General features: G+C 47.4%; 1 protein-coding gene across 3 annotated transcripts in view; it reads left to right on the top strand.

Annotated features, from left to right (window-relative positions):
* INSR (insulin receptor) overlaps window positions 1–16,616 on the top strand; it is a 167,549-nt gene that overhangs the window by 83,402 nt on the left and 67,531 nt on the right. For all 3 annotated transcript variants that reach the window (XM_080671540.1, XM_080671539.1, XM_080671538.1), the window contains exons 3-5: window positions 8,880–9,201; window positions 13,929–14,077; window positions 15,197–15,341. In XM_080671540.1, coding sequence (XP_080527666.1) covers window positions 8,880–9,201; window positions 13,929–14,077; window positions 15,197–15,341 — 616 coding nt within the window. The remainder of the gene's footprint in view (window positions 1–8,879; window positions 9,202–13,928; window positions 14,078–15,196; window positions 15,342–16,616) is intronic.

Here is a 16,616-nt window from a genome sequence, read left to right as displayed (position 1 = left end):
CCCCCCGCCCCTTCATAGGGCTTACCTGTCTCTTTTGTGCCTCCTGGGAGAGCAGAGCAATATCTCTCCATTCATTTCTGTATCCCAATGCCTAGAAGGGACCAGATCCAGGTGGGCCAGGGTGGGGGGCAGGCGAGTCTAACTCCATGATGCTACACCCAATCCTAGTTTCCTGGGGAGACCTGAGTTCGAGTTTTAGCACTGCTGCTTGCTAGCTGATCTGGCATTAGCAAAACAGCCCTCCGCTGCCTCCATTTCCACATCAGTAATGGATATGGTTAATTGAATAATAGAGTTAGTAACAGCATATTAACCGATATGTGTTGAACATTGTATTATGCAAATGGATCCACATTTCAAAGTGTATTCCCTGGGTGTGTGGGGGTTAGAGATAATGCCCGTTCGCTGCCTTGGTTTACTGGAATTGCAAATACACGTGCAGCACACAGGTTTGCCATATTCAAATGCACAGGAAACATTGGCTGGACTGGAGGACAGCCCAAAAAATATCCTATAAGCTTTCTTAAGAATATAATTACAGTATGGCCCTTGGTGCTCTGGGGAGTGGTGGGTGGAAACACTGGGGTGTAGGGTACCAGAGTGCACTGTCCCCGGAGTGCGGACCTTCACTACCGCTGATTTGGGTGATAATGCCATGTGACACTGGCGAGCCGCTGCCCTTTCTGGGCCCCACCAGAATGAGGCCTGGGACCAGGGCGCCCCTCGGCCGTCTCCCAGGAACTGCCAGCCGGGCAATGGCCCGACGGTGCCCCGATCTCCCTTGGGCCACTCTCCGCGTGCACGGCCCAGTCCGCCCGGCGGCTGCTTGGGGCAGCCTGCGCACTGGTTTCTCCTTTTCTTTAACTTCTTCCAAAGGGCCATCCGGAGGCACCCTCGGCCCCTGGTTCTGGTGCCCCGCGACTGCCACCAGCACAGCACCAGCGGGGCCAGAGTCCCGCGCGCCGGGGCGGGGCCAGCGCCCGGCAGAGCGCCCGCCGATTGGCTGAGCCCGAGGGCGGTGTTGCGGCCGCCCCTCCGCCCGGCCCGGAGTCCGGGAGTCCCGGAGCGGAGTGTGCGCTGGGCCTCTAAGCCCACGTGGCTGGCTCCGGGAAGCGGCCTCGCTGGCCCTCGTCCCCCGCCCCGCCCCGCGAACGCGCGCCCAGAGTTGCCTGGAACTGACCAATACTGAGGCTGCCTTAGTGGGGAGGCCCCCCAGGCACTCCGCCCCCTTCCTGGCCTTTGCATCCCTGTGTTTCGAAGAACTCGGCTACTCAATTCAAAACGCCTCTAGAAAGCAATTCTGCCCTCACTCGGGGGCCGGAGGGAGGGCATTGTCGCTGAAGGAAAACGGGAGTTTCCTGGCTTAAAGGATCCTCGCTCCTGCACTTGGGGATCCAGACTTGAGAGGGCATCTGTTGATCACCCAGCTATCAAAGGTTCACCCATCCCGCTCCCCACCCCACCCCACCCCACCCCACCTTTAACTCGATTACTGGATTCCAATTTCTGCAAGGTGAGGGACTCCACCCTCAAGCCCAGTGTCCAGGCTGGTGTGGGAGAGAAAAATCTTTGAATGCAAACAAAGGAAATTATTTTCAGGAGTTTGTAAAATTCACTCTTGGAGCGAGAGCTCTGACACCGTGGCGAATGTGTCTGCAGATCCACACGGAACTGTTCTGTTTGGAAATTTCTGGAAAGCCATAATTTTTGGAATACTATATCTCGAGTTTTTTTTCTTTTAAACTCCAGGCTTTGGAAAGGAATGTAACAATATGTTAATAACATATGTCATGCTATGGAAATCTCAATAGGAGTTTGTTTTTTGGTTTTGTTTTGTTTTTACCATACCGCTTAAGAAAAACCAAACGGATTGAACTTTAGAAGGCAAAGAAAATAAGGGGCTGTATTTTTTAGGCGCTACGTTTGTCTCTCCTGCTATTCCTGTTGTCCATCACCAATCATGTATTTTCCTGGTTTGGGTTCCCATCTAGGATCACACTTGGTATTTAGCTGCCTTGACTGTTGACTTTGTAATAAGGCAAAAATCATCCGAAAAGCTCCCGTGTGAAAGCTCTCATTGGTGCCTGTCAGCTATTCTTACACAGTCACTGCTGGAATATTAAAGGATAGAATTATATAATTGATCAATAACATTTATTATTTGTCTAGCAGCGGCTTTTAGAAAATGCATTTTCAAATATATGTCAGTTTTAAAAGGGTACTATATTTTGGTAATTAACCCCTTATCAGATTTTTCATTGGCAGATATGTTCTCCCATACAGTGGGTTCCCTTTTCATTTTGAGGCTGGTTTCTTCTGCTGAGCAGAAGCTTTTTGGTTTGAGGTAGTTCCAATAACTTATTTTTTTCCTTTGTTCCCCTGGCTCTAGGCGATGTATCTGGGAAAATTTTGCTACATGAGATTTTACTGCGTATCTTTTCTTCTAGGATTTTTATGGTTTCATGACTTACATTTAAGTCTCTTATCCATCTTGAGTTTATTCTTGTGAATGATGTAAGTTGGTGAGCTAGTTTCATTTTTTTGCATGTGTCTGTTCAGTTTTCCCAGCACCATTTATTGAAGAGACTGTCTTTACTCCATTGTATGTTCTTGCCTCCTTTGTCAAATATTGAGCATAATGGCTTGGGTCAATTTCTGAGAAATCTGTTCGGTTCCATTGATCTGTGTGACTGTTCTTGTGCTATTACCAGGCTGTTTTGATTACAGTGGCTTTGTAGTATAGCTTGATATCTGGTATTGTGATCCCTCCAACTTTGTTCTTCTTTCTTAAGATTGTTGCGGCTACTTGGGGTCCTTTTTAGTTCCATATGCATTTTTGGAATATTTGTTCTAGATAAGTGAAATATGCTGTTGGTATTTTAATAGGAATTGCATGGAATCCAAAGATTGTTTTGGGTAGTATGGGTATTTTAATTATGTTAATTCTTCCAATCCATGAACACAACATGCGCTTCCACTTGTTTGTGTCTTCTTCTATTTCTTTTATTTTAAATGCCCTATAGTTTTTCACGTACAGGTCTTTTACCTTCTTGGCTAAGTTTATTCCAAGATATCTTAATTTTTTTTGTTGTAATGGTAAATGGGATTTTTTTTTTTTTTTTTTTAGTTTCTCTTTCTGAGAGTTCATTATTGGTGTATAAAAATGCCATCAGTTTCTGGATGTTGATTTTGTATCCTGCTACACTGCTGAATTCGTTTATTTAATCTAGTAGTTTTTGGTGGAGTCTTCAGGGTTTCCTATATACAATATCATGTCATCTGCGAATAATGACAGTTTTCCTTCCTCACTTCCAATTTGGATGCCTTTTATTTCTTCTTGTCTGATTGCTGTGGCTAGGACTTCCAGCACTATGTTGAATAAGAGTGGTGAAAGTCGACAACCCTATCTTGTTCCTGTTCTTAAGGGAAACACTTTTAGTTTTTGCCCATTGAGTATGATGTTGGCTGTGGGTTTATCATATATGGCCTTTATTACGTTGAGGTATGATCCCTCTATTCCTGCTTTGCCGAGAGTTTGGCATTTCTCTTTAGGGACAGCACCTTTGGGTGGGGTCCTTGCACTTCATTCAGAGGGTCCAGCCAGAGTGTGCTGACACAGCAACCTCTGCCCATTTCACCAATTGATTTAGAGGTCAGCTATCAATCTTCTCAGCAAGGTGTAGTGAAAAGCCACTTGAGGTGAAAGTTTCAGGAGGGCAGTGGCTGCACCTGCTAGTGGAAATGGAAGCCGGGGCTTTTGGAAACTTTACGGGCGAAATGAGAAGAAATTAGGTCCAGCAGCCCAAGATAGCTTGGGGGTGGCGGAGGTAGGGGGCTGGATGGATGGACTGACGGGGAACCTGTGTGCTTGGAGGGGAAGGGCTGGTGCTTGCCATATCTGGGGAGGTCTGGGTACAGCTTCCCTATGCACACAGCACACACCTGGCCTTGGGAGGTTGGCAGCTCCTGGGTTGCTGGGCATTTTCTTGAAAAGGCTGCTCCCCTGTTTTGCAGAAACAGCACCGGGTGGTGGGCCTCTGAGGCTGGGACTCATCTGGTGTCTGGGACTGGACGCAAGGCTAGGAGCCTGGGGAGAGGAAATCAGCCCTGCCTTCATGGGGACTTTTTTCCATCTTGCATCACTCGTGGTTTTCTTAATTCAGTCTGAGAGGCCACCCTGATTAAGTACTTGGAAACAGAGTGGGAGAGACACACAGCTTATCATTTTCAACATTTAACTTTCTTCAAAAGTTAAAAACAGAATTCAGGCAAAAACACACAACACCCCAAAATGGGGAAGAATGCCTGTCATTTTTTTGTTAATCTTCACCCGAGGATATGTTTCCATTGATTTTTAGGGAGAATAGAAGAGAGAGGGAAAGACAGAGAGAAACATCTATGTGAGAGAAACACATCGATTGGTTGCCTCCTGCACGAGCCCCCACCAGGGCCGGGACCAGGGCCAGGGCCGGGGAGGAGCCTGCAACCAAGATACATGCCCTTGACCGAAATCAAACCCGGGACCCTTTTGTCTGCTGGCCGACGCTCTATCCACTGAGCCAAACCAGCTAGGGCACACCTGTCACTTTTTTAACCTTTTATGAGGGGTCAACAAGATGGTAAAGCCAAAGCTTTGCATTCACTGAAAGGGGATTGCAAAGTTAGATACAGGCTGCTAAATGTCGCATGAACAATAAAACTGCCATTGGGGGAGGTTATCTCTTCTCCTGGGTAAAATGATTTACAGCAGATCCATCTGTAAGTTGACATCTGCCTTCCCAGAGTCTAGGCCTAATAGAAACAGTCAATCAACCACAGGTACGTCTTACTGGGTAAAGGGTTGGTATCTGCTTTTGTAAATAAAGTTTTATTGGATACAGTGGGTGTGGGTGGGGCTGCATTCATGCTACAGCCACAGAACAGACTAGTTGCGACAAAGACCACATGGCCTGCATATTTGCTTTGTGATCCTCTGCAGAAACAGTTTTCCTGCTGCTGTGCTGGAGAATGAAATAATTCTCACGTGGGCCTTCTGGTCAGGCTGTAGCATGACGTATAGAAGTCCTGTGGTCAGCCTTCGGCCTGTTTGCTGCTGTTGCATCATTTTCTTAGTACTGTCTGGTCTGGAAGGCCTTGTGTTTGGAAGGTTCTTGTTAGGTCTTTGCTGATGCCTCCTCTGAAGTTAAGGACTGATCCTCAGATGCAGCCCCAGCTCAGGAAATAGGCCCTTCCTGCTCTCCCATATGACCTCGCAGAGGGTGGGGTCTCTGTGGGCCCTAGATCAGCAGTCGCCAACCAGTGGTAGGTGGACCACCCGTGAGGTCCAAAAGGTTGGCGACCGCTGCCCTAGATCATTGTTGTCTGCCTTCTATTTATTGCTTCCTGCCATTGAGTTTCAGCCCTGTGTCCTTGCAGACAAGACAGATCACTAAGGTTGATGATGATGATGATGATAACAGTAATACCCGTGATAGCTAACTGATATCACACCTACAGCATGTCTGTCCAAGAATCCAGTGCTTTACCCATATCATCGCACTTAGTTATAAGAAGGAGGCAAGGGACTTCTATAGACAAAACCAAGGCTGCTGTTGGTTCTTTAAAGAAACCTTCATGGTGTTCCTGTGTGGCAGCAGGTGCTACGTCACTAAAGCTAAATTCTCATCACTCTTCCCTCTGGACTGCATGGACCCTGGGGTTGACTTTGCCATTTTTTTTAGACCCAGGAATATCAGAGGCAGAGCCAAAAGAGTGAGGCTCCAGTTTGGGCTCTGCTGTATCTGTGAAATGGACATAATATTATTTATCCCCTCCCTGCTGGGGTCTCTGTTAGAATTAAGTAAAGAGCCTACGGATGGTGGTATGTGAACCCTAAAAACGACACAGATGTTGGTGGGTTAACCCCCATCCTGCTCCTGTTACAACTTCTTACTTCTTTTTGGATCCATGGAGAAAATCAGAATATGTACATATGCATAGGTTTTCCATATTTTTGCATGTGGTTTTTTCAGGATGTTTGTGGAGCTCCTGCAACTGGGAATTCTTGAGCCATCAGCTAAAATTGGGGACTTGGAACTGTCCCAAAGTCCTTCCTTTTGCCTCCTCTCTGTCATAATTGAACATGTGTCTACTGAGCTCCTGCTGGGTGCAAGGAGGGGCAGTACAGTGAATGGTGCACACGTGGCCCTGCCCCCTAAGCCTCTCTAGTCCCTCAACAAGCACCCAAGATCATTTCAAGAGTGGTAATGCTATAAGAAAAACATCACAATATGCTAGGATATGGTTTGAGAAGGAAGGAGTGACTTTCACTGGGGAGGTCAGGGGAGGTCTTTCTAAGGTGTTGAGGCCTGACAGATGAGAAGGAGCCAGTCATGGGAGGATAATGAGTAGGGTGCTCTAGCCAGCACATGCAAAGGTCCTGAGGTTGGACTGAGCCTGGGTATGTGAGCGCAGAAAGGAGACCGGGGTGGCTGCCGCCTCGGGCTGGGAGGACTCAGGCCGGCAGGCACTAAGACCACATGAGACCTCTTGGCCTTGACAAGGAGTTTATTTTTATTCTCTAAGCCTCTGCTGTCCAATGCAAGAGCCAATGGTCATAAAAATTAAAATGGAAATACAATTAAAGGTTTGGTTTCTCAGTAGAAACTGGAAACTGTGTGGACTCTTGGCAGGAATGTAAAATGATACAGCCACTGTGGAAAACAGCACGGTGGTTCCTCAAGAATTTAAAAATTGAATTACCATAGGACTCAACAATTCTACTTTGGGGTATAAACAAAAAAGCATTGAAAGTGGTCTCGAAGAGATAGTTGTACACCCATGTTTACAGTAGCATTAGTGACAATGGCCAAAAGGTGGAAAGCAACTTAAACATGTGGTTTCTCGTGGCATTAACCACGGTCAACAGCCACAGGGGAGAAGTGGCTCCCATGTTAGCAGACAGCACACAGATTGAGAACATTTCTGTCATCACAGGATGTTCCATCAGATGGTGCCACTCGTGTGTAAGCGGGGCTTCAGAGGTCACTTCCACTCCCTGGCTCCCGGGTCCACTCAGGCTGTTTGCTGCAGCAATAAAAAGCCTGAGGGTTTGGAGTGAAGAACACTCTTTGGTGTCCAAGCCATGTTTCGAGACATGCAGGGAGTGAGTGAAGCAAGCACCTCTGAGCACAGGCTCTGCACTGCCCAGGTCTGTCCAACGACAGGGAGGCCATTTGTCCATGACAGTCTGGGAAGGGAGGGCTGGCCATCAAGATCCAGGCCACATGCCGGGGGGCTGAAGTCCAGGGGTAACTGGGAAGCAGTGAGCAGTGAGACACTGGGAGAAAGGGGATGTGTAATGAACTGCTGGAGGAAGCCAGGCATGGGCCCAGCCTACAGTGGACAAGTTCAGTTGCCTTGAACCAGAAAATGTCTCCAGCCACGAAATCCATGTACAGCATCTGCCCCTGTCCCCAGGGCCTTCTCTTCCCTGCCATCCGTCATCTCCTTCAAGTCACAGCAGGAATGTTACCTCTCGTCACCTCTGGCACAGTGCGTGTTGCATATCCAATTACACGCTTGTGTGTTTGAGTAACTAGGATGCCTTCTTCATGAGACTGTGTGCTCCCTAAGGCAGGGCCTGTGGCCCTGCAGTGGCTGCAGTATCTAGATTAATGTAAGCTCATGTCTGTTGAAGCAGTATGTGACTGGTGTGCAATTTGCTTAACCTTCTTGTGCCTTAGTTTCCCCCTTTGTAAAATGGAGACAATCATATATCTGTTTATACCAGTACTGCAGTTGTGTGCTCGAGCTGGTTTGCTGGAGTCAACTGTTTAATTTTCAGGAAATTTGCGAACTGGTTGTTAAGCTATTAATTACAATTTAAATAATATAAACTTACAATTAAACAAATTAGGTTAAAACCAAAGTATTTCTAATAAATACTCAGAATTCACTGCATCCTAATGATCTCACTACAGTCTTCTATAAGTAGTCCCTTCTTATCCGTGGTTTCTCTTTCCATATTTTCAGTGACCTGTGGTCTGAAAATATTACAAAAAATTCCAGAATGAAGCAATTCATAAGTTTTAAATTGTGCACTGTTCTGGGTAGTATGAAATCTCTTGCTATCCCACTCAGTCCCTCCCGAGATGTGACTCACCAGTGTCTCCACCATTTATATGCTCCCTGCTCGTTGGTCATTTAGTAGCGGCTCGATGATCAGATTGACTGTCATGGTATCGCAGTGCTTGTGTGTAAGTGACCTTATTTTACTTCATAATGCCACATTCACATAACTTTTATTACAGTCTATTGTTATAATTACTGTTTTATTAGTTATTGTTGTTAATCTCTTATTGTGCCTAATTTATAAGTTAAGCTTTATCATAGGTATGTATGTACAGGAGGAAACATTATATCTATAGAGTTGGGTACTATTCAAGACTTAGGCATCCACTGGTGGTCTTGGAATGAATCCCCCATAGATAAGGGAGGGCGGCTGTATTTATGCTTTTGAGGTTATTTGTTACTATTCAGTCTATATGGTGGAAGTACTGTTTATGCTGTGGTACCATGTATCTCTCACCAGCTCCATGTTCAGTACTTTAGGTTGGTGGTATTTACATTGTGGAAATTGGCAGATGCTGTAGGTCAGATCCTGTCTTATCTCCTCCCCTCTCTCTGAAGTGGTTGTTAAACATTTATGGCACACCATGGTTTGGGGGCTTAAATGAGTTCGTGCTTTTGTTTATGTTTTTGTGCCTGGGGCCCAGCATGTGCTGTAGAAGTGAGGCTGTTGTTATTTTGTTTCGCTTGCTCTCCCTAATCTAGCACCGCTGTTCTTGCAGACAGGAACTGGGCAACCCATTGACCAGCTGGTTTTTTTCTCTCACCAGTCTGCCCGACCAGCTGTAAGTCGCACGGCTGCACTGCTGAGGGCCTCTGCTGCCACGGCGAGTGCCTGGGCAGCTGCTCTGAGCCCGACGACCCCACCAAGTGCGTGGCCTGCCGCAACTTCTACCTGGATGGTAGGTGTGTGGAGACCTGCCCGCCCCCGTACTATCACTTCCAAGACTGGCGCTGTGTGAACTTCAGCTTCTGCCTGGACCTGCACAACAAATGCAAGAACTCACGGAGGCAGGGCTGCCATCAGTACGTCATTCACAACAACAAGTGCATTCCTGAGTGTCCCTCTGGGTACACGATGAATTCCAGCAAGTGAGTCCCGGGTGTGGGTTCTTGGCGGGAGGGAAAGGAACATGGGGGCTGGTGAGGGGGTGCCACCTGTTAAAATCTAATGAACAAAATAAACTAACAGGCCCTACCCAGTTTGGCTCAGTGGCTAGAGCAGCCATGGGCAAACTACGGCCCGCGGGCCGGATCCGGCTGTTCTATCCGGTTCTCTTGCTCTCCCCTCCGCTCCTTTACTTTGAATTTATATTAGTTCACACAAACACTCCATCCATGCTTTTGTTCCGGCCCTCCAGTCCAGTTTAAGAACCCATTGTGGCCCTCGAGTCAAAAAGTTTGCCCACCCCTGGGCTAGAGCATTGGCCTGAGGACTGAAAGGTCCCAGGTTTGCTTCCGGTCAAGGGCATGTACCTTGGTTGCGGGCATATCCCCAGTAGGGAGTGTGCAGGAGGCAGCTGATCGATGTTTCTCTCTTATCGATGTTTCTAACTCTATCCCTCTCCCTTCCTCTCTATATAAAAATCAATAAAATAGAAATTTAATAAATAAATAAATAAACTAACGAACAAAATGGAACCGAAGCGAGGAAACATGGAACAGACTGGCTGGTGCCTGAGGTTGACTGGATGAGGAAGGTGAAGGGATTAGTTAAAGAACATACGTGCACACCCCCTGGGCACGGACAGTAGTGTGGTGAAGGCCAAGGGAGGGGGGAGTGGGTGGAGGCTGGCAAAGGGGGCGGAAAATGGGGGCAATTGCAATAATGTCAACATTAAAAATTTTTAATAAACAAAACAAAAAATCCTGTGTGAAAACCCAGACTCCATTGCTATGGGTAAGGGCGCTGTGATGACCAGGGGGTGTACTTGGGTACCGTGGATCCATGTCTGCCTCCTGTTTTGGTCCTGGCCTTTGCAGCCGAGTCGACAAACGGTCTCTGTAAAGGGCCAGAGTAAGTACTTTGGCATCTTGGACATGATTGTTAAAGCTGTCTGTGCTTAGCTAGCTTTGGGAATAGAAAGTACGCAGACAGCAGTCCTTGGCTTCCCATAGAATCCTTCACATTTGCGGGACTGTCCCCACTGCTGTGCCTTCTAGCTCTTACGCCCAAAGTGGAGCTCAGGTTTTTTATGCTTCTTCTGATCTGGAGCTGGACAGTGCGTTGAGATCAGCCCAGAGCACGAGAAGGAAGAGACTTGATTCTCGATTATTCGCAGGGCTTTCTCGTGCTTGGAAGCGGTTTTCTTTCTTTGTTGTGAGTCAGATGTCCTTTGCACACACATTGCAGACTCTTTGTTCATCTTGTTAGCTTCTTAGAGGAGCTATTTTGGTTTCTTGGGGCTGTAACCAAGCTTAAAAAATCTGGTTCCTGGATTTTGTGTTGCGGGTTTGAGAAAACCCTCCACAAAACAACACAAAAACAGATCAGAAACAGGCGCTCACCGAGGGGCATTGAGCTGACCTGCTCACCTAGAAAAGCTCCCTCTTCAGATCTGAGAATTAGCCAGATGAGAGTGTTCTGGTGGGAAGTTTTATTTCCCGAAAAACAATCTTTATTTCAGTTCTTATGAGGCTCTCTTCAAATATTTGTGAAACTTGCAAGTACAACATGTTTTATTGTTTTTTTTTTGTTGTTTTTTTTTTTGGTTTTTTTTTTACAAAAACCTGTTACGTGGCTTTGTTGACCAAAAATAGGCAACTATAAATCACTTTGCATGCCAGAAAGACCCTTTTCTTTTTCTTTTTTGGGCCAGTTCATCAGTAAGGTTGGGGAAATGACCATATTCCTTTTGATTCCTTTTTGTTTGTTTTTTAAATTAATCTTCTAGGAAGATGTGTATTTAAAAGACATTGGCTTTAAATGGAAGGTATTCTCTCTGAGAAGCCCAGCAACCTTCCTTAATGTTCTCCTGATGGTGTGGTGGCCCCTGGAGCCCACACCTCAGGAAATGGATGCTGTGTCCCGCAATGCTTGTGACCTTCGCTGCATGAGAGAGGGCAAAGCAAGCGGTGCTAATGACAACTCATTCAGGCACAATCTACTTCGAAGGTTTTGAAAAAAATTAATATTTTTTTCTTCTGAAGCTTTTAAAAATGAAAGATGTTCTTATGAAATACGTTAGTCCTATCACATTTTCTAATGTGGTTTTATATCAAATAGGACCAGATATGCTTTCTTCCATTCCGGTGGCTTATCCAGAAATAGTTCTTGGTGTTTCAGAGCAGAGGTCTGGGGGCACATGCAGAGTCATGTGGTCACTCTGAGATGCCTGCCGAGAGCAGTGTGTGCTCACCGAGATGGGGAGGACTCGGTGTTTGGGGTGAATGTCATGTGTCCCTGTTCCCTTCCCATCGAATGCTCTGCCCCTTGATCTTTGCCCGGCGCCCTTCTTCTTGTCCAGGTCACAGCTTGTAAGTCACCTCCTTTGAGTCCTTCCCCGTCTGCCCACTTTGTCTGGATTCGCTGTCTAGCTCCTTTTCGGCACATCACTCAGTTTTAACTCTTTTCATGGCTTACACCACAGGCTGATATTGTCATTGTCAATTTATTAATTTTCCTCAACTCCACCAGCGGCTTCCCCAGGGTATCAGTTAGCTCCTGCTGCCTGGTGGAGCACCCAGCACTTCGTACCTCACACTCACCTAGGATTGCTGATGGTTGATGGAAGGTTTGTCTGACATGGGCAGGGTCAGCCCTGACCGATGGCATAAGATAGCCAGCTGCTCATATCTTAGATGGGCAGCCGGGACCTCTCTCCGTGTGGTTTCCCGTCCTGGCAGCCAGGAAGGGCATGCTCCAATGTGCAAGTACTTTTCAAGCCTCTACTGACATCGCATTTGCTAATGTCCCATCGGCCAGAGCAGTGGTCGGCAAACTCATTAGTCAACAGAGCGGCGAGCCGCAGTTTGCCGACCACTGGGCCAGAGCAATCCATCTGGCCACGCCCCGATTCACCGGAGGAGGACATAGACCCCACTTGATGGGAAGGCCGAACAGCACGTGTGGCCATTGATAATGTCCCCAGGGATAGTCGGTTGTTTTGTTCCCTCGTGTGCCTGTGCCTTGGAGCCGGCATTGGCAGGGGCCAGAGTGTAAATATTTTTAGTCTGAAGGCCATATGGTCTCTGCTGCAGCTACTCTGACATGCGGGCATGAGGATAGCCACGGATGGTCCATAAACCAGTGGTTGTGGTTGTATAGAACGTTCTTTAAAAAACAGGTGGCCGTGGATGTGGCATGCGGCTATAGTTTGTGGATCTCTAGCTTAGAGTGTCACCTGTCACATAGTGCTCAGTGAATAGTTGTAAGACCAACAAAAGAACCAAACTTTTGGTCACAATTCTGCATGCACTGCAGCTGTGCTGGCGCCACAGGGTGCACACACTACCATTGGACACGAGCCACCTGGAGTCAGTATCAAACCACAGGATGAAGACTGTTCTCCATAGGACTGCCCTCGCTTCTGACACCAGCCACACTTTGGGGTCCTTAGGCCACCCACACTTCTGATCGATCGATTGGCTATAAATCTGGGGGTTCCCACAAACCCTTTGGGTTCAATCATTTTCTGAAACAGCTCTCAGAACTAAAACAAAGCTGTAACACTTTGTGGATCCCGAGCCTACTGATGGTACCCCCTCCTTTAGGAAGGCGCACTGCACACCCATTCCTTGGAGGGAGCTCCATAGACATTCCCCCACCAGGGCCCCTGCTGATGGCTTGACTGGCCCTCATGGTTCTTACTGTGATCACAGGACACACTTCAAAATGAAACCACGAGGGAACTTTGAGGAACAGACTTGTTAACTCACAGGTCCTGGAGGGGACATGGCACGCCCCAGGGCCACAGAACTAGGTCCTGGGGTGGCAGAGAGAAAGAGCGAGGGGGTGGGGCCCGGGGCTCTGCCTGTAATAAGTCTGAGAGTGAAGCATCTGCTGTTTCCTGGTTCTCTCTTTATTGTCGAATTTAAAGCATAAGAACAGGAATTAGGGTCCAGGAAGGGGGAAGCAGGGTCACCCAAGTAGTCAGGTATCTGGGTGACCCGGGGCTTTCTGCAAGAAGGGCCTTCATGGGTGGAAGGAGCTGATGCCCTCGCTGGTGGTTTTACTGCTCACTGTATCATAGGCTGGCGTTGTGTTTATTCAAGATGTATGTCCCCTGAAGTGGGTGCCTCGGCAATCAAAGCTTAATGTGCGGCATACTCTACATGCACTTACGGTCACAGCTTTGTTATTAATGGTGCTGGTAGGGTGAGGTCTGGTGACTCCAGGAGCCCATCCATTCGGGGTAAAAGTGAGTCCTGTCTCCACAGGGTAGAAGGAGATCCTGTCTCCGTGGGGTTCAGTGAATCCTCTCGGTCTGGAGTGCAGCGGGAGCCCTGCCGTGTGGGGGAAGAAGCGTTAGTCCCCTGGTAATGCTGGGGACCTGCTGCTGCAGGGAAGGGGTGTAAGCCTGCCGCTGTAGGGAGTGGTTTCTAGCTGGGCCCTTTGGCCTCTTCCTTCAGGGGACAATGTCTGGAGACATCTTTGGCTTTCAGTCCTTGGGTGGGAGTGCTATTGGGGATCAGTGGGTGAAGCTGAGGGGTGCTGCTCAACACCCTCGATGCTCAGGACAGCCCTCACAATGGAGCACTCTCGGGCCTCAGATGTTAGCAGTGCTGTGGGCGTCACTTGGGACCCTGTGCAACATGTGTCTGCTGTGTGGAGGGGGGTCCTGTGTACCCTGACCCCTGTTTCTTTGCTTTTTACTCAGCTTGATGTGCGCTCCGTGTCTGGGCCCCTGTCCCAAGGTCTGTCACATCCTGGAAGGTGAGAAGACCATTGACTCAGTGACATCTGCCCAGGAGCTTCGAGGATGCACCGTCATCAACGGGAGCCTCATCATCAACATTCGTGGGGGCAGTGAGTGCCGGGGGGTCCCGCTGGGGTCCACGGTCCCTGGGAGTGGAGAGGGAAAATGGTTTAGACTTTGCTTCCTGCTTCCTCGACGATTGTAAGACTATCTTGAGTGGTTTCCCAGTCAGTGGAGCCACCCAGCCATTTGTTACCAGACCTGTAATTCATAGCTCATCTGGTCCCACTCTCCCTGCTGAGATTCTGATTTTCCACATTCGTAGCTGGGACATCAGGAATTTGCATTTTTAACAAACGGCAACATTCCCTATTGCAGGTCTAAGGACTGTGTTTCCAGAAATACTGTCACAGGCAAATAGGCATTCCTTTGTTTATGTATTCAGCAAACATTTGCGAATATTCAGTGAACAAGGCAAAGTCTGTGCATGATGCATCTTGCAAATAAGCAGATCAACTTATGATGGAAACTCTGGCAGTGGTCCCACTATGAAGGGAAGCACAGTGTGGCAATGGAGGGAGTGGGATGGGTACCCTTTTCTTATAAAGTGCCATATAATAAATTTATTCAGCTTGGCAGGCCAGAGGGTGTCTGTTACAATTCCTCAACTCTGCCCTTGTGGAGAACATGTGAACAAATGGGTGTGGCTCTGTGCCAAAAAAACTTTATTTACAAAGCAGACTGGGTTTGGCCAGTGGACTGGAATTTGCAAACCTCTGAAGCGGAATAAGAGGTTGCTATTTTAGAAGAGTTTCTGGTCAGAGGAGCCATGCTTTGTGTTGGTAATAGAGCGAACCGGGCTAATAGATGGGAGAGTGACATTCTGGGCAAAGAGGCAGCCAGGCAAAGTCCTGAGGCAGCGTGTGCATGGTCTGCTGAGGGGACGGTGTAGAGGCCTCAGTGTCTGGAGTAGTGGGAGCAAGGTAGGATATGAGAAAAAAAAGCAGTAGTCACTTACTTAGGGATTTGCTGACCCCGTAGTAAGGACTTTGGATTGTATTTTAATTAAGTGTGATTCTTTTTGAGCAGGATATGTCAAAGTCATCTTCAGCTTGTAATTTAACTCCTTACTATGGGAAATTATAGGAAGATTAGAAGATATTTCATGCAGATATTTAAAGCATAAGAACAGGAATTAAATATCACTGGATATTTTCTCTTTTCCTTAGACAACCTGGCAGCTGAGCTGGAGGCCAACCTCGGCCTCATTGAAGAAATTTCAGGGTATCTGAAAATCCGCCGTTCCTATGCGCTGGTGTCACTTTCCTTCTTCCGGAAGTTACGTCTGATTCAGGGGAATACCTTGGAAGTTGGGTATGTGGGTCTGATTCTATGTCTATGGCCTGAGCACTAACTAGGAAGTGTGTGAGTTATAAAAAGTTAGGGGTTTTTGCCAAGACATGGAAACAACCTGAGTATCTATCTACAGATGAATAGATAGAGAAAATGTGGTGTGTGCATTTATATATACAGGGAGCATTATTTAGTCATATTATTCATAAAACAGAATGAGCTGCCGCCATTTGTGACAACAGGGATAGACCTAGAGGGCATTATGCTAAGCAAAGTAAGGCAGACAGAGAAAGATAAATACTGTATGATCTCACTTACATGTAGAATCTTAAAAAAACAAAAACAACAATAACCCAAGATCATAGCTATAGAGAACGGATTGGTGGGTGCCAGAGTCAGGGGTGGGGATTTGGGAGGAGGATGCAAAATGGATGAAGATGGTCAAAAGGTATGAACTTCCAGCTATAAGTCCTGGGTATCTACTGTACAGCATAGTGACTGCAGTTAACAATACTGTGTTATATATTTGAAAGATGCTGGGAGAGTGGATATTAAAAGTTCTCATCGCAAGAAAAAAAGTATTTCTTAACTATGTGAGGGGATGGATGTTAACTAAACTTAGTGTAATAATCATTTTGCAACATATAAATGTCACATTATTATATTGTACACCTAAAACTGATGTTCGATGTCAATTATAGCTCAGTAAAACTGGGGGAAGAATAGAAACACTTAATGATGTATCTATACTAATAAAAGAGAAACATGCAAATTGACGTACCTCTGCTACGCCCACAAGCCAATCAGGAGCAAGTATGCAAATTAATCCAACCAAGATGGCTGCGGCCACGGAGCGAGCAGGAGGCTTGGGTTTCCCTGGCGATGGAGGAAGCCAAGCTTCCTGGCCGGCCCTGGCCTCTGCTCAAGGCTACAAAGTTTCAATTATAGAAGATAAATAAATCCCAGATACCAGGGCCTCTGCTTGGGCCGCCGGGGGCGTGGCCGGCCTGCAAACCACCACAGGCCCCTCGCCCAGGCCGCCCCACGCCCCAAGGGACCCCCCCTACCCTGATCTGGGACACCCTTCAGGGCAAACCAGCTGGCCCCCACCTGTGCACCAGGCCTCTATCCTATCTAATAAAGGAGTAATATGCAAATTGACCATCACTCCAACACACAAGATGGCAGCCCCCATGTGGACACAAGATGGCCAGCAGGGGAGGGCAGTTGGGAGGGACCAGGCCTGCAAGGGAGGGCAATTGGGGGCGATCAAGCCTGCAGGGGAGGGCAGTTAGG

Source organism: Plecotus auritus (assembly GCF_963455305.1).
Source record: "Plecotus auritus genome assembly, chromosome: 6".
Lineage (NCBI taxonomy): Eukaryota > Metazoa > Chordata > Mammalia > Chiroptera > Vespertilionidae > Plecotus > Plecotus auritus.
The sequence above is the reverse complement of the archived record's forward strand: the minus strand, read 5'-3'. Positions and strand labels throughout refer to the sequence as shown.